Genomic DNA, 27,136 nt, shown 5'->3' on the forward strand with positions numbered 1-27,136 from the left:
CATAAGAAACTTATTGAAAAACATAATTTTTTTTTAAATCTCACCGACCCCAAGCTTTCGAATGGTAGTTTCCTTGATGACAGAGCTTGTGTTTTCTTCTCATCACCTAGAATAACTCTGGATCGGGAGGCATGTCAAGGAGAAACACGTACGTGTGCACTGAGAGAAACAACTCGGACCGCCTTTCTGTCATTCCTAATGGGAAGGAGAACAGGTACAGGTTTCCCTTCCTGTGTCTTGATTGATGTGCTTAATATTTGCATTAGCCAACTTTGTACCCTCATTTTTAACATGCACTTATGCAGTTTGCCACTTTACAGCCACTTGCATTATATTCAGGGTGTTTTTAAAAACAATTTATGTGTGTTAAGTTGTTCCTAGCGCCTTGCTGTACCAGCTGAGTTACAGGAACACATCGTTAGTGAAACAAGCCTGATTTATTCTCTGTGTGTAGTGTGACGTTGTCTCCTGGCTCTCGGGACCCGGGTGCCTCCACTCACAGCATCAGCACTGCTGCCACACCTGACAAAACGCGTTTCCCACGAGGCTCCGCGAGCCGCAGCACCTTCCACGGACAGCTGAGGGATCGTCGCACGGCCACCTACAACGGCCCACCCGCCTCGCCAACGCAGCCGCGCAGCCGCGGTAATGCCAACAACCTGCTCACCAAGCTGACCTCCAAACTCACGCGCAGGTAAACACGCATTCACATGCAGAAACACAGCGTTTTTTACAGTGCCAGTGGCATACGATTGAGGCCTGACTCTTCCTTTCTTTTCCTGACCTTGCTTTTGTTGGAATTTTTTCCGAAGGGTTCATTAGAATGGTTTATTTTGTCCATCTTTGTAATGTCTATCCTTTTTTTCATTCTTGTGTTGTAGAAATATGTCATTCAGGTTTTCCAAAAGGTAGGACATCGAGTTCATGGGGTGTAAATCTGTCTTTAACGTAATGAGAGGAGTCCAGGGGCTGACGCACTAACCCATAGTGATTTGATTGCAGTGATTTGGAGTTTAATGCTCTCTCGGTGGTTGATTACAGCATGCTTTAAAACACTGCCTGCATCCTAGTGTGACCAGATCAAATCAATCTGCCGCTCTTTAACTGATTGCTACTAATCAATGTTTGCATGACACAAGCTGATTGTGCAAAACAATGTGTATGACTTAATCTGACATTGCAAAACCACTTAGTTTGAATCATTCAGTTGATTCCACAAGGACTCCGGTACATTCACAGCTGTACGGGGTTTAGAGAGATCAGTTTGGCATTTATCTGCAGAAGCTCTGTGTGATTCCTGGACAAAAAAAATAGCTAATTTACTTCTTTCTTTCTCCCCCCAAAGCCCCCCCCCCCCCCCCCCCCTCCTCGCCCACAAAGTTTTTTTTTTTTTTTTTTTTGGTAAAACAGGCATTGATTTGCAATACCATTTAAAAGTTTGGGATTAGTAAGGTTTTTATTATTATTTGAAGAGATGAATACATTTTATTCAGAAAGGAGACCTTTAAACTGATTGAGTGTAAAGACATGTATGATGTTGCAAAATATTTCTGTTTCAAATGCTGTTCCTTAGAACTTTCATCAAATAATTAAAAACAAATATATCATGGTTTCCACAAAGACATGAACAGTACAACTGTTTTTAACTGTTAATAATTTGATAAATGTATTGAATAGCAAATCTTCATATATTGCTGTTTTACTTTATTTTTGATCAAATAAATGCAGCCTTGGTGAGCATAGGAGAATATATAATATTTCAGGATTCTTTAAATAGGCGGTTCACAAGAACAGTGTTTTTGAAATGGAAATCTTTTGTAAAATTGTACAAAGTCTTTACTGTCACTTTATCAATTTAATGCATCCTTACAAATCCTAAACTTTTAAACTGTACTGTGATATAATGTATAAATGTAGTTTATGCACTCTTGGAGCCTGTGTCGCAGCTATCGTGAGTCTATAAGAGCATATGGGCACGTCTTAAAGAAGGTTTTTGGTGGGAGGAGTCTGTTGTGGCTCATAGGCAGGATTTGAAGTAAAGCGGACTGTAAGCTGCAGCAGACTCCATGTTGAACGACCTTCAGGAGTCACCTTCACGTCTTTACATTTGTGAACAGATCACAGACTTTCTCTAACAGTACGAAATGCTCTATTAATGTTGAAATTGTCTCGATCTATCCCTCTCTTCCCCTGTGTTTCCTTCTCTTCCTCCCTCCCTTCCTTCCTTCCTTCCTTCCCTCCCTCCCTTTATCTCTTTCTCTGTCTGCCTTCCTCCCTCAGGGTCACTCTTGACCCGAGCAAACGGCAGTCTGCCGTCAAATCAGGGCCGGCTGCCCCCTCTGTGCCCCCCACCCTCACAGTCCCCTCCAACCCTGCGGCAAAGACTCTTAGTAAGTCTGCGCTCCACTCGTTTACAGTCTTCCTCTTTCTTTATCATCCCCCTCTCCTGCAGCCTCTTCCCTTTCCACCACACTACGGGGTTCCCACGACCATGGAAAACATGGAAATAGCAGGACATTTTAAAATAGTTTTTCAGGACTGGAAATGCGAATATCATTTTTATTATAAATGAATATATTTACATTAGTTAACAAGAACTAACAATGAAAATACTTAATTAGTTACTGTTCATTTCAACATTTTATTAAAACATTATTAAAATCAGATGTTGTGTCTGTTATATTATTAAAATATTTAATTATTATTTAGATAACTTGATGAACTAACAATGATCCGTTAAAGATTAATAAATATGGTAACAAATGTTGTTAGTTAAGGGATTAACTAATGTTATTTAATGGGGCTTTATTGGTATATATATTGAAATATATTGATATGTATATAATTTTTTTTTTTTTTTAATATTATATAAATCTACACTTGTCGGATGTGTGTGTGTGTGGATGTGTGTGTATATAATTTTTTTTTTATAAAAATTTATATTTACACAAATTTATATTTAAAAAATTCAGTTTTCTTATACATTTTAAAACATTTAACAAGTGTATGTGTATCTACAACATATATTTTTAAATAATTATATTAATTGATATATAAATTATATAAATAAAACAATCTATACATTTTATAGATGTAATTATATATTATATTAAGCATTTATTAAATCTAATATATATTACACTTTTTATATTTTTTAAATGATTGTGTATATACACATACATGCACATACTTACATGCATACTCTATATACATTTTTAAAATATATATTTAACACGTATGTGTGTATATATAACACATGTAATATTTAACATTTGTATTTATACTCTAAAAATGTTATTCTTAAATAATCAAATATTTTACTGCATATTGAACTGATGTGAACACATTTGAAAGTATTCTTGCCAATAAATCAGTCCAACTGATTCACAAATAGTTCTAAAGGATTCATTAGCGAATCAGTTTTCATTCGTGATTTTGAATGATTCCTGTAAATTCATTGGTCAGAAAGAGTGGGAACCCTGTCTCTAAACATGTGGCTCTGTAATGGCTATTTGTTTTATCTGCGTCCACCAGTTTAATTTCTTTCTTTTTGTCGGCTTTGAACTGCTCTTTTCTTCCAGATTCAGCAGCTCTGGCTATAGGCAGTTGTAGAGTGTCTAGAGTAAGGGCTCGTTTAAATGCACAAACAACAGCTACAACTTCACGTTGTGTTTAATGGAGAGCGAAACGCTGTGTGTGTGAGAAAGTGAACGACTGTTGTGTCTGTCGATTTTAGCCCGAAACGATGGCGTATCCATAAACGCACTACGACACGCACCGTATATACTGTATGTATAGACACGTCCTCTATATCTGTATATGCGTCTGATGTCAGCATCCAGCGCTCAGAATAGGCTTTTACCCATGATGCACTCTTTCAGTGACCTTCTAGATGTATATTGTTCTTTGAAGGAAGCAGCATGGCAGTTCAAATGAGTGCATGGTGACAAACTAGCGTACATATTCAGGTGTCCAAGTTGATCGTAAGAGTCTTGTATAAGTTGTTTTTGTGTTTTGTCCAACATGACACAAAGTCTTTGTGGGGGTTAACTTTTTGCTTACCTCTTTTTTTTGTTGTTGTTTGTTTGTGTGTCGTTTTTTTGCTCTCTCATTCAGTCTCTATCTATCTCATTGTGTGTGTGTAGTGATTTGCTCTAAAATGACTAAAAATGATTTCCTTTTCCCTTTCTGTCTCTCTCTGTCCATTCCTTTTTGCTCCATTGTGATCGCTAACCTTTCAACAAATAAACAATAAAAGAGTCTCAACCGAGTTTGAGAGAAGCGGGAGATTTGAGGGCTCAAGGTGAGGTGTCAGTGACTGTGGAAACCCTTCCTTCCTCTCCTGGTTGATTATTTTCGTGTGTTGTGGACGTATATTTTCCGTCTCCCACTGTATGAGAGATCAGAGTGTATGTTAGTGTAGTGTGTACAGCACGAGGGCCATTAGTCTGCTTTATTCATGTTGAATGTTTGAGTGATGTGTTTTTTTTTCTTCTCTTTTTACATTAGGGCTGGGTGATGTTAAATATCAAAAAAATTGTATCAATGTATTGAGTATCAAAATGATTTTAATGCACTTTATTTTGCCAGAGAGCATCATTAGTCTAGTTTTGCAGACTCTAGTGTTAATAAATATTTTGTAATAGTGTTACTGAATGTGACTTTTTACAATGTATATTCAAATATTTTAGTACATATTTTAGTTTATTACTATATTTAATATTAAATTGCATATAACAAATTAATTTAGGTGATAAACAGTTTAACTAGATTTTCACAAAAAAATAAAAAATTAAATATAAAAATACTATAAAAGAATCTTAATTCTTTCATAAAACATTTTGCATTAAAACATGCTTGCTGTTAATTTTAAGTGTTGGTTCTGCTGATTTGGCTATTATTTAAAATATATTAATATTTAATCATATATTAAATCATTTATTTTAAATTGCAATATTTCACAATATTAGTTTTTACTGTATTTAATCAAATAATTACAGACTTAGTGAGCATAAGCAACTTTTTTTTTTTAAATTTGAAAAATATTATTAAACCAGACTTTTAGTTTATATTGAAAAGAATAACATGCTGATTTTTACTTTTTTTTTTTTTTTTTTTGTAACTGCATCACCAAGCCCTATTTTGTTACATGGCATTTAAAATGAGCTGCTTGTGTGCATGCCCTAGACTGCTGTGCATTTTATTGGCATTAATTCCCATGTGTGATGATAACCCATGCATGCAGCTGCTGCACTGATTCTTCACTACCATTGTGATCAAGCCTTAGTGTATTAGTAACCTCAATACAAGAAACGTTCTTCTCATCCTTTGCCTTAACCTTGCCTCTCTCTCTTTCCATTCCCATCCCGCTCTGTCCCGCAGTCGCCATGTATCTGGGGATCAGCAGAAAGATGAAGGGAAAGATGGAAAAGACGGGAAACCCCGCTCTCTCCGTTTCACCTGGAGTATGAACACCACCAGCACCATGGAGCCAGCCGACATCATAAATGAGATCCGCAAAGTTCTGGACGCCAACAGCTGCCGTCACCAGCAGCCTGAATGCTTTCTGCTGCTCTGTGCCCATGGGGACAGCCACACCGACAGCCTCGTCCAATGGGAGATGGAGGTTTGCAAACTGCCCCGGCTCTCACTTAATGGTGTCCGTTTTAAGAGGATATCTGGCAACTCCATCGCTTTTAAAAACATTGCTTCTAAAGTTGCAGGCGAACTCAAGCTATGAATATATCTTTAATCTAACTACATAGAGAAATTTATCAAATGGTTCAGTTCAATATAGACAAACAAATTAAGCTGTACAATCGTAAAGTAGCAGTTTCCGAATGTTTTAGTTTTTTCTTTCCTTTTTTTTTTTTAATAAACCACTTACGTGTATTTGAAAAAATGTATATACTTTAACATTGCTTAAAGCAATAATTTCTTAAAATCGGTCACACAATTATCGTATTATCGTGCAAGTCGTTAAATGCTGTAAAAAGAACAGGTTTGAAACTTTCAGTGTTACGATTGTATGAAGCTCTGAGAATGTTCAGAGAGGAGCTCATTGCCATCGCCATCATTGCAGACGAATAAGTTGAGGCTGATCATTCAGGAAATGGACCTTAGATGGAGATTTGTGGGGGGTTTTTTGTTTTAGCTTTTTAACAGGCACTATTCTGTGGTGGTTTTAAGTATCGCGTGTTTTGGGCGGGGTTTCGCCCGAATCTTGAGTTGCTTTTTGAAAAATTGCTCTGCGCCTCTATGTATTGAGGGTGCTCGTCTGTGAAAGCGGCTGCAGTCAACCTGATCTGAGCTCAGTCTCACTGTTTGAATGTTATTAAGAGCAACATTTCGATGTTTTATAATTTATTTCACTTTTGCCCACTCAAATGTATTTTTTGGTGTAAATAATGTACTTTATGCGGCAAGTACACATTTTCATACTGTTTTGTTTGAGTTCTCTGAAACCAAGAGGGCATCTTGTAATCTTTCACTTATAAGACTCACCAGATTCCATTAAACTATCTGTAACTTGTCACATTGTTCATTGCAGAGATCTAATACAGCTACAAAATGATCTCAGGATTTGTATTGCCTCTTTTTCATCTCATCTGTTTTTTTGACTCTTCCTATTGTATGAGCTGCAGCTCAACAACTTAGAGAGCTTTATACAATCAAAGAAACTGGTAAGAGTTTCAAAGTATGATGTGTTTAGTTTTTGGAATAAGTCTCTTATGTTCATCAAAGCTGCATTTATTTGATACAGTAAAAACAGAAAATATTGTGAAATAATTACATAATTTAAAAATGTTTTCTACATTCATATATTTTAAAATGTAATGGTAAAGTAGAATTTTCAGCATCATTACATTTCTCATTCTTCAAAATCATTCTAATCATTCTGCTCTAGAAACATTTCTTATTATTATCAATGCTGAAAACAGTTGCTTAATACTTTTGTGGAAGCCATGATACATTTTTAGGATTTTTTGATCAATGAACAGCATTTGTTTGAAAATGAAATCTTTTATAAAGACATTATTACTGTCACTTTTGGTTAATTTAATGGCTCCTTGCTGAGTTAAAGTATCTTATTTTAATATTTAAATTATATTTCAAATATACACTATTGCGTTGAGTAGGAATTGCAGTTTGTGTGATCTCTATAAAAGTTTCTAAAAATGTTTGAATTATTCTTAAATCATGAATAACTGTAAAAGTCATGGAAATTATTTTCTGAAAAGGTATATGAATCCCAGAACTGTCAACATTATAGAACAGGGAAGAAAGACAAAAAGCAGGTCAACATGAGCCAGGTTTTATTCTGACATTCTCATTCATCTGTTGCCCTGTGACATCTGTATGTGTAACAAGAACTCACTAGAGCAGGACCCTTAAATAAATCATGTCTTCCAAGAACAAGTCAACAGACATCAATGAACAAAGGTGGTGGGGGTGGGGGGAGTGGAGAGAGAAGTGAGGTTTTGGAGTGAGTCTACTTTTGAGCAGGCATGAGGTTCTCAATGGCCTGGCCTTTCTCTAGCCGTTTCTCCATCTCTATCAGCAGTTTGACACCATCCACCACCATCTGCACCAGCTCCACCTCAGAGAAGCCCAAGCGGTCAGCGTTGGAGATGTCAAAAGTACCACCCACAGCTGCAGTGTCCACACCACCTAATGAACAAAGGCACCACTTACTTATTGGCATCTATTTGCGCTCTATATTTATGTTCATGACACTCAGTGTTGTGCTGTTTAAATCTACTGCAGCTCAAGTCGGTTCGGTTCCTACCTGTTCCACGTTTCTGCAGCCTCAGTCTCTTGAGGATCTCCTCAAACTGGCGGTATTTGCTGAGATTAGGCAGTTTGACGTGCACTCCTGCGCGCAGGCCTGTGCCGAGGTTGGATGGGCAGGTGAGGACGTAACCGAGATGCTCGTTCCACATGAATGCGTGACCCTTGTTTTTGAACAAATCCTCAATCTGAAAGGACAAACAATCAGCTAGTGCTACTTGCAGCTCAGCTATCTAGCGTCTTGCATATACCAGAAATCATTTAGCCCCTGTTTTACTCACCCTCAAAGCATACTAGGTGTATGTGACTTTCTTCTTTCAGACAAATCCAATTGGAGTTGTATTAAAAATGATCCTTGCTCTTCCAAGCGTTAGAATGGCAGTATGTTTTTTTTATATTTTTTTCAACAGTTCAAAAGTAGTCAAATAAAGCGCATCCATCCATAATAAAATGTGCCTCGCACGGTGAATGTAGTGAATTGATGCGTTTTTGTAAGAAAAATATCCCCATTTAAAATGTTATAAACTTTTCTCTCACTTTTGCTAACTGTCGGAGGCAGAAGCTATTCTGGGATGATTACGTAGGACGTATACGTAGCACACGCTGCGGTGATTAGCGACGAACGCGGAAGCGCGACCGAGATACCAAAACAAAACGCCGGTAACAAATTAGAAGCACAAAACGAGGATTTGTAAAGAAAAATGTCAGAGGATTTCGGTATAAGTCAAGAAGAGACTGGTTTTCTTTTGCTAAAGTAGGGAAACTGGACGTATGTGCGATGCATACGTCCTACGTCATCTGCCCGGAACAGCTTGCACATATGGCAATTAGCCAAAGGGAAAGAAAAGTGTATATAACGTTTTAAATATGGATATTTTTCTTACAAAAACACATCGATTTGCTACAGGAGGCCTTTATTCACCCCCTGGAGCCGTGTGAGGCACGTTTTATTATGAATGGATGCGCTTTGACTACTTTTGGACTGTTGAAAAAATCTAATAAAAAAAACAACAAACACCTAGGATGCCTTGAGGGCGAGTAAAACATGAGGTAATTTTCATTTTTAGGTGAACTAACCCTTTTTATTTATCAAATCTATAAGATTAATAAGATCATGCACACTTATGACAGAAAAATAATGATAATGAACAAGTTTTTCAGCTAATGAATGATTAAAGACACTGACAGCCAATCAGAATCAACTGACTTTGAAGAGCTTGAGCTATTTAAACTGCATAAATGCATTATGCTTATAAAAAACAGAACATTGTGTATAAATGTGGGTGCTATTATAGTTACTGTTTTTGGTGTGAATGGGCTTTTAGGACCCCAGTGATGTAATACCTTAGTGAGACCTGTGCAGAAACGGTTGAAGACCTCCTTCATGTTGCCACCTTTCTGCATGGAGATGACACGCAGGTGGTCCTCCTCATTCACCCACACGAGGAATGTCTTGTTATCATTGTGCCTGAAGATGAGGAGAAAATGAGTGAGGGAATGTCTCCTAGACCCAGCAGAGAAATGTAATACTTAACAAGAATTGTTTTATTTGTTTTTTTACATTTACAGCTTCTGTAACAAATTACATATACTTAATTCAGTAATAAGTTATAACAATAACAATTAAGTACATGAATTAATATTACTCTGTACTTAAATGTATAATTGCACTGTAAGAAGGATGCCTTAAAATAAGCTGTAAAGCTAGGATAAATTCTAGGATCAAAAAATTAATTTCAATTAAAATTCTATTGTCAAGCTGATACTAAAAACCAAACAATTATGACTTTTCTCAGCACTTCTTTAATGCTGCATGTTTTTAGTGTAAGACTGATAAAAACATGCAGAACAAAATGCTGGTGCTACCTGTACTTGAAGAATCTGGAACTGACAGGAAGTAGGTTCCTTTTCTATAAAAACCACTCTATGAAAGTAGCACACGCAGTGCATTAAGGACAATCTAGAACACTGACCAGATGCCCCTGGCGTCAGGCCAATCACGAGCCATCCCTGAGGCCAGCAGCAGGGGAGAGACGGGCTTGTCAAACAGGAAATGGTCATCGATGAGCTGCTGCTGTTCAGCCTCTGTCATGTTTTTCAAGGCATAATATTTTCCTTTGAGATCCCCAGTCAGAGCACCCAGAGCTACAGACAGAGCAAAACAATCTGTGAGTAAATCCAATATAATAATTTCCAATAATACAATAAATTATTTCTTAAGAAATATTGTCATAGACTACAGCTTAAAATGTCTAAGAAATTAATATTTTTGTTGGTCCAGTCATAGTGGACGATACTCGTCACCACTAGAGGGAGCCACATGACCAGGCCTATATTTCAGGAACATGAATACTGCATTCCAGTTTGCCTACTTATACTATGCCCTAAAAGTATGTACTCTGTGAGGAAAAATATCATACACTGAATGTGTAGTTTCAAAAGAGATTAGGCATACTTTGGGGCATACTACCATAACAAAACCACATCTATGGATCATCACCAGACAGACCATAAACAGGGTCTTTCATGCTAATGATTCTTCTGTAGTTCTGAACCAAATCCTCCTCCAAAGTGCAAAGGCCTGTGGGCAATATCAGCCATTACATTATACACTGACCTACACTTCAATTTTCACCGGAAACAGTAGACCATCCAGGTACCTTTGGGAAACTCATTTCAGCATACTACATTTTGGGACACACTAATTCTACTTACGAATACTATTTAGGACTGCAAATTGGGATGCAGCAGACGTTTCATCCTGTTTCAAATAAACCAATGTTTGCCGCAGCGCTGCAGTGGCATACCTTCCACAGAGAGCTTCTCAACAGCTCTTCTCTCTGCACGACTGCAGTGGGGCGGCAGGCAGAATCCGCGGATGCTCCTGCCTGTTCTGACGCGAGAGCTCAGCACGTAATTGGCGTCCAGATCATCACCGCCCTGCAGAAACAGAAAGTTTTAGTCTTTAAATAAGCGATATCACTGTACTAGGGATGTAACGATTAGTATTACCGTTTCATTTTTTAATTATCATTTAATTTATCTTTTAATTATCATTATAACCGTATTTGATTACCGCGATTTGTACTGATGATAAATAAATACAGTCCAGCATAAAGCACAGTTTCAGTAACAGTCTCACGTGCGCACAGCATGCAGAGTTTCGCTTTGAGTAAAAACATGGCAGAAAAGCAGGGAGGTTTTAAAAGAGTGCTAAGGGAGTTATACAAATGAATACATGAAGGAATTAATTATATGAATGTACCTCTGAAGGTTCTGACCGGCTTCAGAAAAGATTCGATGGCATTTTGTGTTCATCTTCGCTCCATGTAATACCTAGTGTTCTTATGCTGCCTTCACGTGCTATCGGAAATGTCCTATTTCCCACTTATTGCTTGTTGTATTCAAGTGCTTTAATGTCGGAAAGAATAAAAAGTAGCATCCCATTGGTTGACAGTCATATAAACATTCACCGCAGTTTGCTGACAATTCTGGAATTTCGGTCAAATACATGCTTATTTCACTGCTTATAAAACATCAAATATGCTTCGCATGATCGTTCATATCTAGCCTATAAATACACTACTTTAGCGACAAGACAAAAGGATGTAGTTGTTGTGAGAACAGCATTGACAGCAGCAATGGTTGTCTCCTCCACCACGTTTTAAGTTTATGACCTGCCCAACTCGGAAACTCGGGTATCAAAATTATTTCCGAATTTTCCAGTAGTAAATACGACTTGAGAGGCCGTTTACGTCCAATTTCCAATTAGGAAACTCGTATTTAGGAAAATTCCGATAGCACGTGAAGGCAGCATTATTCATAAGGCTGTTTTGTCCATGGAGGTTACGGGAAATAGCTGTAATTCAGCTTTTCCTAAGCGCCACCTAGTGTCAGAGAGTGGATTTACAGAGACTTACATTTACATTCAGCTTGTGTGCAGCAGTTTTTGTCTGTCCAAAAATGGGACTGAATTTGTATGCCCTGCTGTAAATATTGACCGGTTGATGAAAAACAAGCTTATGTGGATTCTACACATTTAAACAATTCAAATAAGTTATCTAGAATTATTAATGGAGCAGATAAAATACATATAATCATTTATCATTTTGACTTTAGCCTTTTCTTTAACGGCTGAAATGTGAGGTTTACCTTTTTATGAAACTTTTTTAAAGCTTGATTTTAACATTTACATTAGATATTTGAACATACTATTAGATAAACTGTTGTCAATCATGTTGTCATTTAAAATCCGGGCATCATTGGTAATGTTATTGTTTTAGGATTATGCAAACAAAAAGTCTTTTTATTTGTTTTTAAATATAAAACTTGGTGAAGTGATTTATGTGTCAGTACTTCTTGAACATTTCCAGCACATTTTAACAATACCGTGATAATACTCATAACCGTGATAATTTTGGTCACTGTAATCAAGATAAGAAATTTTCATATCGTTACAGCCCTACACTGTACCAAATATTAGAGATCAAAGAGGTCTCATGATGTTTTGAACCCCACTGACTTTAATTATGTGGCCAAAAACATTTATCAAAATATCTTTGATAATGTTCCACAGAAGAAAATATGATGACAAAATCATTTTTGGGTGATCTGTCCTTTCAACTTCATACCTTGAGGTTTTTGGGGTTGAGGTCGGTCTTGTGTTTGTCTGTGGTTTTGTATCCTCCATGTCTGTCCTGAATAACAGGGTCCAGTAGCTCCTTGAACACCTCATAGGTCTCCTCATCCCCAGCCACACAACCCACAGTCATAATGAAGGGGTGGCCTGGATGTGAAACAAGTCCAGAGTACACAAATTAGGAGCCATGCAATCAGATGCCAACACTTAGGCCTACAAAAACAATCCATGTTTAACATTTATCATGTGATTTCTCTCAGGACTATCTAACCCTGGCCCTGACCCTGACAGACTATGTGTGTTCTTTTACCAGGATTATCTACTCCAGTCTGAATGACGTTATCTATGGTGAAGCCGTTGGGCGTGCAGCGCTGACGAAGGCGCTTGTACATGTCCAGAGTGAGGTACTTGGCCATATGGTTGTTGTGCTGTGTGAGGTCTGGATACTCTTCCTCAGCTGGCCGCGGCTTGATGGTCAACCTGGCTAGTTTAGCATTGCTAAATAAATACAACAACACATGGGGTGTAAAAATACCACGCACTGCTGTCGAAGGATGAAGTCACCTGTTCTGTTGTGCTCTGAATGGGTAAGCGCCATTTGTTTTACCAAATACACTGTTAAATTGACTAAGAAAGCTGAATGTTCATGATCATTTTCAGGTCAAGTCTTCATGTGACCAGCTAGAATTGGATTTTCCATTCCACTGCATTTTGCACAAGCAGATTGGTCTTATCTATACAGGAACTGTTTTTATTCGAAGCCCTTTGCACTAAAACAATGAGTCAGCAAGGTCACCGTTAACCACACTTCTTTTTGCTCGCAATGCACCTATATATAAAGTGCATGAGAAGTGATCTTTTGGAGGACTTTGGGTTGTTTTGGTCTTTACCTGGGTTATCTATCCCGGTCTGGATTACATCGTCCAGTGTAAACCCGCTTGGTGTCTGTTTGGAACGCAACTTCTCATACAGCGCCGGTGTGAGGACCTTGGCCATATAGTTGTTGTGCTTGCTGAGGTCGGGATATTCCTCCTTAGAGGAGAACTTCATCTTCAGCTGGTTGTGACTGTTCCCGAAAGGCATGGCTGCTGTTCCCTGAGCGTGGTGGGAATGGGATGGAAAATAACAGTGGTTACACTGAATGTGAAATTAAGCCAAGAGGTTCGACACTAACTCCCATCTTGACATTTGAATGAATCTGTTTTTTGTTTTTTTTTGGAGAAATATGGATGCAGTGAAAGAGTTCGACGGCACGTGATTAGTGTTACATTACATTGAAAAGGTCAAATATGTTCTATTGTTCCTCAAAAATAGTCATAGGGTAGGGACTCCTTTATCTGCAGAGACACCATCCTTAAATATAGTAAAAAATTTCGAAAATAATAACAAAAAAAGCTGTAAAATGTTGCCCTATTTAGTCGCTATGACTCTGAATCTAGAGCGTGATGAATGACTCCTATAAACTGATTCGTTTTAGTGAATCAAACACATACAATGAAGTACAATGGCCGAATGAATGATTCTTCTGAGTCGATTCTTTACTGTGAATAGGCATCTTTACACAGCAAAGGCGGCACTGAAACCAAACCTGAAGCGGCATAAAACCACGAAAATGTGCATTTACACAGACCGTTTAATGCTGTTCTGAAGCGGCATAAATGCATTTACACAGGAATTAAAATTGTGGGAAACATATACCTTTTATAATAACTACAATTTTAAAAACAAATGCTATAAAATTAAATAACAAATATAAAAAAGAAGAAATAATATAAAACGAAATAAACACAAAATAAATAAAAACACAACATTTTAAAATGTAACGACATTAAATTTAAATTTCCTGCGCGTGCTACAGTGTATCTTGCGCTGGACGTTTGTCACAATGTTAGCTTCTGTGGTATTGACAGTTATTTTCTTTTTCTTAACAAAATTGTTCCAACTGGAAAAAACACTTAAAATAAATTATGAATTACTGCATCGGGAACATCGCCGCACGATTAAAAGAGGCCGAAATTAGTTTCAAAGAGCCAGAAAGTCACTCAGGCGTAGACACAACAAAATAAAATTATTGATACTAGCGTTAGCTAGATATTATCACACAGATCATAATAAGCGAATGATCTGGCAGTCATTCCACTCGTGTTGTTGTGGTCTTTTGTTTTTAGGTAAAAACTTTTCAGACTTTTGAGCTTAGCCGTAACCTGCTTCTTATCTCTCTGCACACCGCAAAGTCGAAGTCTCTCAGCAATAGTACAGTACACATTGCTGTCTCTTACGGTTCCGTCAATTTGCCGGTTAATTTCTTCCTCTGCTCTTATTAAAATAAGCTCTTTTACTTCTTTGTCGGACCAGTTGTTTCCCCTATTGGTAGACATTATTATTATTATTATTATTATTATTAACGTTAGCTAAAAGATATGGAGCTAGCTTACGTGTTTTTGGCTCAAACTGACAGGCGTCCTTTGGGTTGTCATGACAACGACGCTGCTTTAGAGCGGCACTGTTTCGCGTTTCATTTACACTGAATCAAAACAGCATTGCGTCGCCTTTGATACTAGGGACTGAGGTGGGTCAGACCCGGCGTATTTTAGGTCTGCTTTTATGCGGCATTGCGTCTTTACACTGAATTCTGAGCAGACACAGATCCGCAGCCTTAAATCGGCTGTGTAAAGATGCCTAAGTCTGAGCCGTTACAGAATAAATTAAATTTACATATGAACCGAAAGCTATTGCTTTCGTTATGTCCAACTGGAATTCAACCAAGAACTGTGACTTTTCATGATGTGAAAATTATTTGAAATATATGTACCTTAAAATGCAAGTTACTTGAAATAATTTTATTATTTATTTATTTTTTATTTGCTGTATCAGTTAAAATCTGAAACGATGTTGGCAACAAACGGAAGATGTTAGTAAATGTAATAAGATATTATTATTATTACAAATATTTCATACTCAAAAACTGCTAAAACAATCCGGAATCATTGAGAGGACTCAGGGAAAAAAAAGTTAAATTCCTAACATTTCCCATTCCTTCTTGAAGGGTGAGTTAGGGAAAGCTTGCCAGATGATTCAGGTCTATTTCAACACGAAATATCTGCTCCTCGTTGTGCTGTAACTCACACTGAAATGCTCAAACTTTTGCGCAAAAGTACGATCGATGACTTAAAACTGGGCGTCCACTGGACGGCACCACTTCAGCTGTCATTGATCATGAGTCATGACCTGCAAATGGGACGCTTTCTTTCACAAAAAGCCTAGAAATGTTCACAAAAGGCATGATATAGGACCTCAAAACATATAAGATTATTGTTAACATAAATCTCTAATACTGAGAGCCGATCGATCCCTTTCAATGCGTCTAATGCCCTTCATACAACGATTCACTAAAAACTCTTAAAGCTTATCCAGAATCATTCAGCGCCGTTTATATATATTTATTTTCCTAATCCATTTTACATTTCGATCACGCTTAAGCAACTAGTTTAATGAGCGATGAAAACTTCTCAATGAAGGCTTACCGTGGGTTGTGGGGTGCTAGAGCTAGAGGAAGACTGGGCTGAGACAAAGATCCCTATTTTTCCGGTAGGAGTATGAAGTCTGTGGCGTCTGTCTGTTCTCCAGCACTAGATCGTGATGGAGCGCTTGTTTTATAGTAACTCACAGGAAAGACGCTCCCATTGGCTGCTATTTGCAGTCCATTCATCCCGTTGAAACAACTTGATATTGGAATAATTTGACTGCGCTCAACAAATATGTAGTATATATAAAATGTGCAAATATATAATTATAAGAAAATTTAAGTAAGTTTATATCCTAATCAAGTCCTTGTAATTCCCATGCAGTTGACTTGGAAAGTGTTTGTTACGAGTGTAACGTTAGTAGATTTAGATCAAAACAAACAACATAATGCATAAATGCATAGAGTCTTATACTCTCACACATTATGCTGTTTGTCATCCACAGTATTGATTGTTTTTGCTTAAACGTGTCTTTAATAATGTTATTTATAATGCTAAATTATAGTATGATTTATGAGCACATTTCTGATTTGAAAGGATTCTTATTAACTTACATACAGCTTTATTATTTGGGTTACGGGACTAGAAAACACCGTCCCAGTGAATCTAACTTATACCACCACGCAAATATGTTTTATGCAACAGATAACGTTACTGTTTCTTTAAAATACTCTGACATCATTTTCCCGTGACAGATTGAGTTTTGCCACTAGCTGTGGATTTGTAAACGGAGAGCAAGGCCTTCCCATGCGCTTAAGTCCATCCACATGAGGTGAAGAGCCGCTCTGTAGAAGAGTACATGCGGTTTATCCAGCAAGCTGTCGCACACACATGCTGTACTGTCTCTCTGCTCCTTCCCAAATATAAAACTACAGCCTTTGCTGAAGCAACGGTGAGTTTCTGGGTCTTTCTTTGTGTTAAACATATCTTTATTTCGAGCGATGTGTGTTCAAACCATAACGCGTTTCCGCACCGCGTGTGCTAACGTTACTCTGAAAATAAATATTAAGTTTGCTTGCGGTATTTCAAAAACCGTTGTTTCATATTCAGTGTACTGCTAGCTATCCCTCCTGTAAGCATGCTGTTTGTTAAAAGATTTACCCCCGGTTTCACAGACAAGGCTTAAGCCTAGCCCTAGACTAAATTGTAAGTCTGAGCTGTTTCAGTTGAAATAAACTTGCACTGACTGATCTTAAAATATATCAGTGCCTTTGTTTTGTCTCGAGATGCACCCCAGTAATGTTTTATTCTAAGGATGTTTATAAAAATGACTTAAATGTCCTAATTGAACCACGGCCTAATCCTGGCTTAGTCTAAGCCCTGTCTGTGAAACCAGGCCATAACGTTATATCTCTAAATAATCGAGCATAGCTCGACTCATAAAATCCAAGCGCTGCTATTTCGCCTGTTCGTCTTGTCATTAAGAACAGTGACCTTGCTGAGTCTTGCACATAAAATAATAGAAATGTTCATAAAGATGAGTAAATGGATTATTAACAGTTGAACTTACATCTGCCCCATTTGTTTAGCTGTTATGAACCGTCTCAGGACTGCAGGTAATGTTGTTGAGTCTGACAGGCTGCTATTAACGGACACTAACGGTTTACAAACATTTAAATCAAAATAACGTTACACTGACTGGACTTGGTGAGTGGTTGGCGTATAACGTGGTAATTATACTTTTTTTTTTTTTATGTATTAATTTATTTATTTATTGGTCAATTTCTAGGCATGTATACACATTAACCTATAAATAAAAAAATACCATGTTATACATCAATAAAATGATCGTCAACTACGTCATCATTCTTTACAATTTAATTGCTTTATAGGTTTGTGTGTCTATATAAATCAACATATTGAAAAAAATATTAAACTTAATTTTTAAAGTCATTAATTTTCTACCAGTATCAATCTGTCACTGTATAGTTACTAAAATATAACTATTATTGTTATTTAATAGTAATATTAGACTTTTGTCATTTCATTGGTTTAATCATTTTTGTGTAATTTATTTATGAACTCAACATAAAAAGGGAAATATTTCAAGTGTCTTTTTCATTTTTACTTTTGTAGAATGGAAAAGTTTAAAATCAGTTTTCTTAAGAAAGTCTGACCAAAGGCAATAACCCTACAAGAAGTGACAGCACAGTGGATTTGTAATGTTTGTTTGTTTGCATTTTTTGATTTGTCTCGAATCTAAAAGTACAGAAATTGTGACATCAGGATTTAAAAAGACTGAAAACCTTAATTTGACCCTCTAAAGTAATCTAACCTCAACTTTGCTGTTGTGTTCATAATCAATTTACCATTAATAAAGTATTGGAGTTTGACCAGAGAGAGAGAGATGGTTGGTATGGATATTCAATTAGGTATGTTAAGTTAATTTAATTATGAATGTAAATGTTTTGTGTACCAGTTTATGAGAATAACGTGTTCATGTGTTTTCATTTATGGCAGAGTGTTTCATCATCCGAGGCTGTGCTCTTCATTGAAGCTGAACCCCCTGTACCTCATGAGTTTTGTGGAATACTCCGAGATCATCCAAGAAGGGGATGTCGTCATTATCTTCCTGGGTCACGAGTCCATGGTGCCTATCAAAGTCCAGTCAGGAGCGCAGACGCAGACCCGCTATGGGGTCATCCGGCACTCCAGCGACCTGATTGGACAGCGGTTTGGTTCCAAAGTGACCTGCAGTAAGGGTGGTTGGGTTTACGTGCTTCACCCCACACCAGAGCTGTGGACGGTCAATCTGCCCCACCGAACACAGATCCTCTACACCACAGACATTGCCAACATCACACTGATGCTGGAGCTCAAACCGGGCTCTGTCGTCTGCGAGTCAGGTAAGAATGAGTCTTTCTTCAGCCGTGAACCATCAAAAGGTTTTATCAGTTTTTTTTTTGAGATCTTCAATACTCAGGGTTACAGAATTAGATTAATTCTGATAATTAACAGAATTGTGATCTTACAAAAAGATGCAGTTAGAGACATGGATCATAAACTTTCTCTGTCAACTCAGGCTTTAAACCTGAGGGTACGTTTACACGACAACACTTATACAAAAAACGCAAAATGTTTTGCATACAGATGAAAAAGTTATCGTAAACAATTCCAGTTTATATATACAGCTCAACAAAAACTACTAAAAAACAGTTTTTTGCATGCCAGGCCAGTAGTAGTCACTGTAAAGAAACACTATGCACTTACACACATACGCATTCCTATAGACAAGTTTCCCGGGCACTTCCGGTTTACTTCCTGTTTCTGCCAAGAACTTCCGGCGCAGGCTGAGTAGTGGTGTAAAAATGTCTTTGGAATGGCAACATTCGACCGAAGCTCTTGTTAAAAACGGTGTTTTGACCATTCCGCATCCAAGTAAGGTAACATCATGGGCGGACAACATGTCGATATGGCCCAGCATCACAACATCCAAGATCTTTTCTTATTTTATTGATTCCATGGCGGTGGATGGGAATGCAATTAATAACCTGAAAAGCTCAGATGCGTTTCAGTACCTCCATTCCGACAAAGTGGGCTGTGTACTTTTACACGATATGGGCAGTTTAATTTACCTCAAGGCCGATGTTCAACCAAGCCAGTCCGTTAACAATTCAGCGCATAACGCCTGGGTTTTGGTTACCAAGACGGGAGATGTGGAGACTGCAGGCTGTACCTGTATCGCCGGACCCGGACGTTCCTGTAGCCATGCAGCCGCCGTGCTTTGGAAGGTACGTTAGCCCATCTTATGCTTGTATTAAGATGTTTGTATGTATCCGTGTGTTAATCTATAACAGAACACGAAGAGTAATAAAAATAAAAAGTAATCCCCTCTAGCCTGCCTGCCTAGCATTTAAAATGCTCGTTGATCGGCGCTGATAGGAAGAGAGACACTTTGCATACATTGCAAGTATTTGCGTATAATTCTTCTGTACCACCTTTTGAAGTCAGTCAAATTGTAACCAGTATTTGAAACACGAGCAAACCACGATCTTCTTTTTGCATTGTTTACTTAAACATAAAATTAAATATAATCAGATCTAAACATTACTAAATATGCATTTTAAACCAAAAAAATTCTTATGAATTTTCATGAAATATGTTCTTAATATTTTTACAAAATTATTATTTCAGATGAACTAATCCCCATGTGGCTCTTACACCATTATTTAAAAAGTGTGTGATTTTTGTTTCTATCTGTCTGCAGGTAGAAAATGCTGTGAGGCAAGGGAAGACAGGGCTTGCCTGCACTGATGTGCAGAATTGCTGGAATGCCGGGACAAAAAGCAATACTGGGCAGCAAAAAATCAGAGATGTGTCTTTCCGAAGACACAGCAGAAATAATCTATACCAACCAGCATCACAGGCATCCTCCTCCAGCATAGTCTCTACATCTAGTCGCAAGGTAAAAGTCCATGAGACACTGGAAGAATGGCAAAATTACTGTCTCTCCACACCAATAGCGGCACTTTTTACTGCACCTGGCAGTGGACTAATGCAGCTCACTTTTAACACCAGCCTCCCTGCTCAGTCTGCCGAGACATCAAAAGCTCCACTGCCCCTACATCATGGTGATCACAACACACAACTTGAATGTGAGAAATGTAGGGCATTCTACACCACATACATTGACATGACCACAACCCAATTTATGTACATTGAGCAGCACACAAAAGAACAGAGCAAGGAACAACTGTGGCATGACATGCGACGGGTACGGATAACAGCAAGCACAGCCAAGAATGTGCCAGTTCGGGCTACCACAGCACCAGACAAATTCTTGTCTGAACACCTCCATCCTACCTTTCACGGTAACGCGGCAACCCGGCAAGGAGCAGAGGGTGAAGAGCACGCCAGGCAATACCTGCAAGACCAAGGTCATGACATCGATGTGAAAGGTTTGGTGGTTTGCCCGAGTGAGCCATGGCTTGCTGCGAGTCCGGATGGTGTCATGAACAGAGACACACTACTGGAGATCAAGTGCCCTGTCTTAGTCAAAAACCAGTCCCTTACTGAAGCACTTGCTGCTAAAAGCAGTGAGATCAAACGCATGCCCACAGGGGACTTCCATCTGTCCTTCAATGGGCCAAAGGGATATTACATGCAGGTGCAACTGGGCATGCACTGCACAGGGCTACGGCAAGCCTGGTTGGTGATTTGGAGTAACACTGAATGTCTGCAGCTCAACGTGCCCTACAACCAAACCTTTGTTGAGGGACATATCTCAAGGCTACACTCCTTCTATTTCACCCACATGTTGCCAAAAGTTGTCGATGACTTTGATGATGGAAGGCTGGAGTTGTGCTCCAGATACATGAATGTTGTAAAATCAGCATGACCTGCTTATGTGTACTGGGGTAATTAGTCATTACTTTTTTAACCCCTTGTCCCCTGTTGTCACATTTGTGACAAATCCTTTCTAGCTCAAAAAATCAAACTGATTTATTGTATTTATTTTCTTTTACTTACTCTTATTTATTTTTATATCAGTCACTTATCTTTTATTTATTCATTTTATTTATTTAATATTTTATTTTATTCCAGCCTTTTTCTTTTTGTAATATTTTGAGATTTTTTCCTGTATTTACTTTGTTTTTATTTAATTATAAAAAAATTCAGCCATTAAGGAGTTAATGAAATTGTCCCTTTTGTTATGGAATAGGATCAATAAAAATGTATTCATTTCTTCTCAAAAAACAAATTGTTTATTGTCATGTCAATATTTACAATACAAGAAAAAGAATAGCACTCACACAAGTTTTTCTTAGTTAAAACTGTTTTGTCTTATCAATAATCACAACACCAGAAAGGGAACAATAACAATACATTTACACAGGTTTTTCTAGCTGAAATTTTTATTTATATATATATATATATATATATAATATATATAAAATTAAAAAAAGGAATATGTACAATTAAAAAAAACAAAAAAACAACTGCAGGTAACCCAGGTTTTACTTTTCATAGGGACTTACACCTCATGTGGCAGTCGGATGAGTCTGGACCTCATGTTTGCTAAAGCAGCACATATGATAAGAATCTTGTCCAACCTCGGGGTCATGGAGATGGGGACAGTTTGGGACAGAATTTTGAAGACTTTAAGTCTTCGGATTGCCCTCTCCACATGTATACGGACATTGGCCACTCGTCTAGTGCGCGTTACCTCCTCATTGGTCAATTGACCACGCTTGTGGGTAAAGGCAGGAATATTCAATTTCACCTTCCTTTCATGTAGTACATCTCGAATCGTGAAACCCCTGTCAGCCATTACCTCATCACCAGGCCTTAGGGCCTCCAGAAACCCACTGTTTATAGTGATGAACTTATCACTGCTTTTACCAGCATAGGCCTCTGATATAAACATTATCAGCCCATGAGGTGACACAGCAACAAGATATTTGGCAGTATTGGTTCCCTTGTAATGACTGAAAGTGGCACTCCTACAGTTAAGGTTTGTAGCTCTCTGAATAGCCGTTTCAGCACAATCGATGATGCAAGTGGTCTGGGGGTGGTTCTTTTTAAAGGATGGTGGCATGTTAGCACGAATAACACTTCTTGGCAACCAGGCAACCATGGGTTCAAGCTGCTCACCCAATGTATCAATCCAGTGAGCAATCACCTTACTTACTTCACCTTTAGACACTTTAAAGCGCTTTGCCACATCCCCTAACACAAGGTTCAGTTTCAGTTTCATGAGGGTCATCAGTATTTGGTCAACAACAGGAATACTACATGATGGTTTACTAAATGGCAACATCGTTTTCACCAAAGTAAAAAAATATAACAGACGCAGTCCTGTGTACAGCAGCGAGGTATCATCATCCAGGAGCATATCATCAGCCACAGTCTGACCCCCAGTCTGCGTCGATTTGTTCACGTGGTCCAACTGTGCCGCGTAGCTGTGGTCAGTTTTTGTTAGGTCCTCCCATTGTGTTGCAGCATCTTTAAACTTCGGCTCGATGCACACTTCTAAAAGACAAACAGCATCAACTATAAATGTATATACCCTACTAACACAGGACAGAGACACATATATCAACAGTCGAACTTATGCTGCAAACTTTAGCTAACCAGAAAAATATCAAGATACACTTACCATCCGATTGCGTGTCACTTGTGTTTCTGTCGAGTTTACGTCTCTTTTGCTGGGGAGGTCGCTCGTATCCCAACCAAAGTTCCGGGAAAGGGTTTTCTTCTGTGGGCTTTTTATCAATGAAGTGATAAGAACAAACAAACAATCTTTTGGGCGGATTCTTCAACTTCAAAGCAGCTAGCCACTTCCGAGATTCAACATCTGTTTTTGGTTTCTCATACAACGCATACGGGGGAGCACATCCACATTGGCGCCTTGTAGATGGTTGATGGTCGAAACATTCTCCTTCCGACCAAACATTCAGCAATCGCCACGAGTTGTTGCAACCGCGAACAGCACAATATGTCCCGGAGCCGTGTCGGCGTGTAACACCATCCATAGTTTACTTTTTCTGCACGCTAACCAAAGACAGTAAAAGACGCTAACTCGCTAACCGGAAGTGCTTGGCAGACACAACCGGAAGTCGTTGGCAGAGTGTAAGGCTAATGGCGGCCCGCCTATTTCACTCAGGAAACTTGTCTATAGGGGTGTCAAACTCAGTTCCTGGAGGACCGGAGCCCTGCAGAGGCTTTGTCCAAATACCCACACTTGCAGTCTTTGCACTTGACTACTTAAGCACTTGACTACTTAAATGACGTATTTCCTGTGTTTGGCCCAAGTGTTCAAGTGAGGATGAAGACCACAAGTGTGTGTCAAACTTTTCATTACCTGATGGGACACACACATACAATGTTTATGTGGCTTAATTTTAATTTGAAATACTTTGAAATACTGCATTTTAAAATCAACGTCTAACTGTCTGTTCCGTAGTCTCTTTAACATGACATAATTTTAATTTGTGGTGCTTCTAATTAAATGATAAAAAGCAGCTGCAAATGTTGTACACCACTACTCATCTTTGCACCAATAAAACATAAAAACACTGTTTTTCTACCAAATTATTTGTAATATCTAATTATTATTAATATTTAACTTACATTGGAAAGGTTTCCATGACCTCTCGTGAGATCTCAGCAAAAAATCTCACGATTTATTTCCAGAACGTGATGCATGATGGGATACACTTAACCTCGGATAGCGCTCCGGAGCTGTATTCGAGATAGTATGGATTTAGTGTGCGTTAAGAGCGCTGCGCTTTGCCGTTTTTAAGACCTGGGACAGTCTTGCGCACTTACTTCCTATCACACGCACGTGCTCTTAAGTGGCCAAGACCGCAAGTGTGGGTATTTGGACAAAGCCCATGTTTAGATGCAACCCTAATCAAACACACCTGAACTAGCTAATCAATGTCTTCGAGATTACTAGAAAATTCCTAGCAAGTGTGATTTGGAGCTGGTTGGAGCTATACTTTGCAGAGCTGTGGCCCTCCAGGAATTGAGTTTGAGACCACTGCTATAGACTGAACATGTAATACTCGTGCAGATGACATCACTGTTTTCATAAATTAGTATTTTCATAGTTTATATTTATACAGATACGATAATTTTATTGTTTTCAAAAACTTGCCATTTGAAACTCATTTTCAAAGCTCTCTGTTTGTGTTTTGAGGCTTCCAAATTGCTGTTATGTAAATGAATGACCAAAACACTGTTTTTAGTTGAAAATGGTGTCACAAACTAAACTGAAACTTATCTGGCTAGCCAGCTAAACCGGCTTCATGCTATAGGACCCAGGTAAAAATGAAAGCATGTCCCAACATGTGTAAGAGTGATGCTTTCAATTTCACATTAAGTTTTAAAATCAGCTTAGTTTACTTGTCAAGAAGAAACTCAAGTTTGTTGTATCCCAAACCCAAACATTCCATCAAATTGCATCTTGTAAAACAAACACCAATACTGTTTTAACCTGTTGTAACGTAATAAAAAAACTTAATATTAATATGTAATTTAAAGAAATAGTTTAATTTAGCTCAAAGGGAATCATTTATGATTTTATAGGGATTTGAACAGAATCACTGTTACGGCGATTCAATGAACGAGGCGTATAACAAACTCTGCACTGGATATTAAAATCCAAAATATAGTGAAAACACTATTTAATAGCACAGTATCAAGATCGGCAGATTAAGACATTAACTTGTGAGCACAAAACACAAGACACTCCCCTTTCAATATAAATAAGATTTTATTTATATAAACCTAAGACATGTAAACTAATCTAACACATGAACACAAGCATTCACACGTGCAGAAAGAGAGAAAGTAAGGAAACGATGCGTTTAAGAGAATGGAAATGTGAAATCCCAAGTTTACAGCAATATGTTCAATTGCATAGACCTGAACAACCATCAATCACTTATTTAACCCTCGCTTTGAGTTTCTCAATGAGGCTAAAATTTATATTAACTGCACCTGATTCAGTTAGAACCTGGAGGCGTTACTTGCTTGCATTGCCTGTGTTAAGGGGTTTCCTTTGTGGTCGTCCTTGCAGGAAAGGGGTTCCCCGAAGTGCCTGATTGGTTGAGAGTTCAGTAGTCTTTGAAGTGAGGTCTTGGGCGTTGGCTGAGGATGCGGAGTTGGTCTGGTTGAAGTTTGAAGCGAGTGCCGTCGGAGCTGGACTTTGCAGCAAACTTACATTAGAACATGAAACTCCTAGTAAAAGAAACTAAAGTAAAAGAATAAAAGGATGTAACGAGACTAGGTTGGTTAGTCTCGTTACATCCTGAGAAGAAGAGGAGAGAGAGTGACTAAGAGAGTTTGATGGTGTCCTGAGTTTTTAAACTCTGCTTTCAGACCGTCCCATCTGGACGTCTTGACCAATTAGATACTGTCCTTGCTTGGGGTGTTGCTCTGTTCCTCCACCAGATCAATAAATCAACAATGTTATCTGTTCAGTCAGAGGTCCGAACTTTACAGGCCCTTGCAAAGTATACTTTTGGACATGATTTCTATAAGAAGACTATAATGCATTTGACAAAGAATTGATTGGAAGAAACATTTAAAGCATGAATTTTCAAACTCATACGTACCAAACATGACGATTACCCTTTAAGGCTTAAGCTATTCAATACTTATTAAAAGCAAGACACACAATGAGTGATAAAACAAGGATAGTCAAATGTGTGGGTTACAAACATAATATGGGGTTCTGCATAGAAATGTCCTTTTAGGATGATTTTATATGCATATGAAAAAGAAAGTCTTTGTATAGTTCTATGGAGAACGAAGGCATGTTCTTTAGACAAAGCAATGTTGGTTTGGACTGTCTTCTATGTGTGGAGACCAGCCCAAGAGAGTCTGTAGCTCATGATTTTCTATCACAAGTTTACATGTGACGGCCATCTCTTTGACCATCAGTCTTGATTACTTGCCCCAAATTTGACAGTCTCTTTCCTGAATTTGAATTATCAATAAGTGTTCTTTTGTCTCAATGTTGCAAGCTGTTTTGTGAAAGAGGCTTGCTGGTTAGGCTTGCTTCAGCTAGTTGGAGCCAGGAATCCGATTTATGACGTTGTCCTGTTACAGCTTTGAGACCCCTCTTTCTGGAATCTCAGCTTCTCAGGTTTCAATGTTCTGATGCATCTAAAAATTTTCTGATTCAGTCTCTGATGTCTTACACTGTTGTCTGTCTGTGTGTTTTGGCAAGTCTTCGAATTTTGCACTTCTGTGACGGACAATTATTTAACAACACACTTGCATGTTCTTTATTCTCTGATGTTAGTAATTGGTCACATGACATGCAGGTAAGCAGAGAAAAATGAATCTTATATACATAGAATTTAAAGGTGACATATCATGAAAATCTGACTTCCAGGTTTTAAGTGCTGTAATCAGGTCCCTGGTGCATCTACCAACCAAGGAAACGTGAAAAAGATTAACCCAGTAATTTTGTTTTGGTAAGTCTTTTTCTGCAAGCGTCTGAAAAAACGAGCGCTCCCCTAGTGACGTTACAAAGGGATCTCATTATAATATCACCGCCCCTTAATCTGTAAGTTTCCACCCACGATGCTGTATTTTGATTTCGCAAGCGACAACAGTGTAGCCTACCAGTTCTAATGCCATGGCGAAAGTTTGAGCAAAACATGCTAACTTTTCTGCCTTTGGCTTTACTGATGAGCACAGAACAACACTATTTAGAGTCCCAGCC

At 38.2% G+C, this 27,136-nt stretch overlaps 5 protein-coding genes across 13 annotated transcripts in view; 3 read left to right on the forward strand and 2 right to left on the reverse strand.

Annotated features, from left to right (window-relative positions):
- Positions 1-7,046, forward strand: part of LOC306882867 (MAP/microtubule affinity-regulating kinase 3-like) — a 31,907-nt gene extending 24,861 nt beyond the window's left edge. For 2 of the 6 annotated variants that reach the window (XM_079437846.1, XM_079437849.1), the window contains exons 14-17: positions 111-214; positions 455-694; positions 882-908; positions 5,383-6,581. In XM_079437846.1, the coding sequence (XP_079293972.1) occupies positions 111-214; positions 455-694; positions 882-908; positions 5,383-5,740 (729 nt within the window). In that variant the 3' untranslated portion in view covers positions 5,741-6,581. Of the gene's footprint in view, positions 1-110; positions 215-454; positions 695-881; positions 909-4,258; positions 4,304-5,382 lie in introns of all 6 variants that reach the window. The other 4 variants (XM_079437845.1, XM_079437847.1, XM_079437848.1 and 1 more) reach the window with 3 other exon arrangements.
- LOC306882869 (creatine kinase, testis isozyme-like) lies at positions 6,737-17,594 on the reverse strand. 4 transcript variants are annotated; one of them, XM_079437851.1, is made up of 8 exons: positions 17,465-17,594; positions 12,741-12,928; positions 12,423-12,577; positions 10,599-10,731; positions 9,765-9,936; positions 9,136-9,259; positions 7,790-7,979; positions 6,737-7,671 (listed from the first exon to the last, which is right to left on the reverse strand). In XM_079437851.1, exons 1-8 carry the CDS (start codon positions 17,473-17,475, stop codon positions 7,493-7,495), a joined length of 1,152 nt encoding a protein of 383 aa, XP_079293977.1. In that variant the 5' UTR covers positions 17,476-17,594; the 3' UTR covers positions 6,737-7,492. The 4 variants fall into 4 exon arrangements, 3 of the variants coding, with proteins under 3 accessions (XP_079293977.1, XP_079293978.1, XP_079293979.1); XM_079437852.1 differs by lacking the exons at positions 12,741-12,928; positions 17,465-17,594 and adding exons at positions 13,321-13,525; positions 15,955-16,161; XM_079437853.1 differs by lacking the exons at positions 12,741-12,928; positions 17,465-17,594 and adding exons at positions 13,321-13,518; positions 15,955-16,061.
- LOC306882871 (tRNA (adenine(58)-N(1))-methyltransferase catalytic subunit TRMT61A-like) overlaps positions 16,663-27,136 on the forward strand; it is a 28,856-nt gene continuing 18,382 nt past the window's right edge. Inside the window, exons 1-2 of the mRNA XM_079437855.1 lie at positions 16,663-16,846; positions 18,415-18,800. Coding sequence (XP_079293981.1) covers positions 18,470-18,800 — 331 coding nt within the window. The 5' untranslated portion in view covers positions 16,663-16,846; positions 18,415-18,469. The remainder of the gene's footprint in view (positions 16,847-18,414; positions 18,801-27,136) is intronic.
- On the forward strand, positions 19,253-21,645 carry LOC306882203 (uncharacterized protein). The gene is made up of 2 exons (XM_079436685.1): positions 19,253-19,685; positions 20,162-21,645. The coding sequence occupies exons 1-2, from the start codon at positions 19,263-19,265 to the stop codon at positions 21,290-21,292; spliced, it is 1,554 nt and encodes a 517-aa protein (XP_079292811.1). The 5' UTR covers positions 19,253-19,262; the 3' UTR covers positions 21,293-21,645.
- Positions 21,929-23,461, reverse strand: LOC306882807 (uncharacterized protein; the record flags this gene model as incomplete). Its single annotated transcript, XM_079437706.1, has 2 exons — positions 23,054-23,461; positions 21,929-22,926 (listed from the first exon to the last, which is right to left on the reverse strand). The coding sequence occupies exons 1-2, from the start codon at positions 23,427-23,429 to the stop codon at positions 21,929-21,931; spliced, it is 1,374 nt and encodes a 457-aa protein (XP_079293832.1). The 5' UTR covers positions 23,430-23,461.

This window comes from Barbus barbus (genome assembly GCF_936440315.1).
Source record: "Barbus barbus genome assembly, chromosome: 16".
In the NCBI taxonomy this organism is placed as follows: domain Eukaryota; kingdom Metazoa; phylum Chordata; class Actinopteri; order Cypriniformes; family Cyprinidae; genus Barbus; species Barbus barbus.

What these genes read in the sequence shown, in the direction of transcription:
- LOC306882869 (XM_079437851.1), bottom strand. An exon ending in TCAACCCCAAAAACCTCAAG is followed by an intron (nt 10,732 to 12,422) that starts GTATGAAGTTGA and finishes CTGTTTCTGCAG; the next exon opens with GGCGGTGATGATCTGGACGC. An exon ending in GCTGCAGAAACGTGGAACAG is followed by an intron (nt 7,672 to 7,789) that starts GTAGGAACCGAA and finishes TTTGTTCATTAG; the next exon opens with GTGGTGTGGACACTGCAGCT.
- LOC306882203 (XM_079436685.1), top strand. Translation starts at nt 19,263, where the DNA reads ATGTCTTTGGAATGGCAACATTCGACCGAAGCTCTTGTTAAAAACGGT. An exon ending in CAGCCGCCGTGCTTTGGAAG is followed by an intron (nt 19,686 to 20,161) that starts GTACGTTAGCCC and finishes ATCTGTCTGCAG; the next exon opens with GTAGAAAATGCTGTGAGGCA.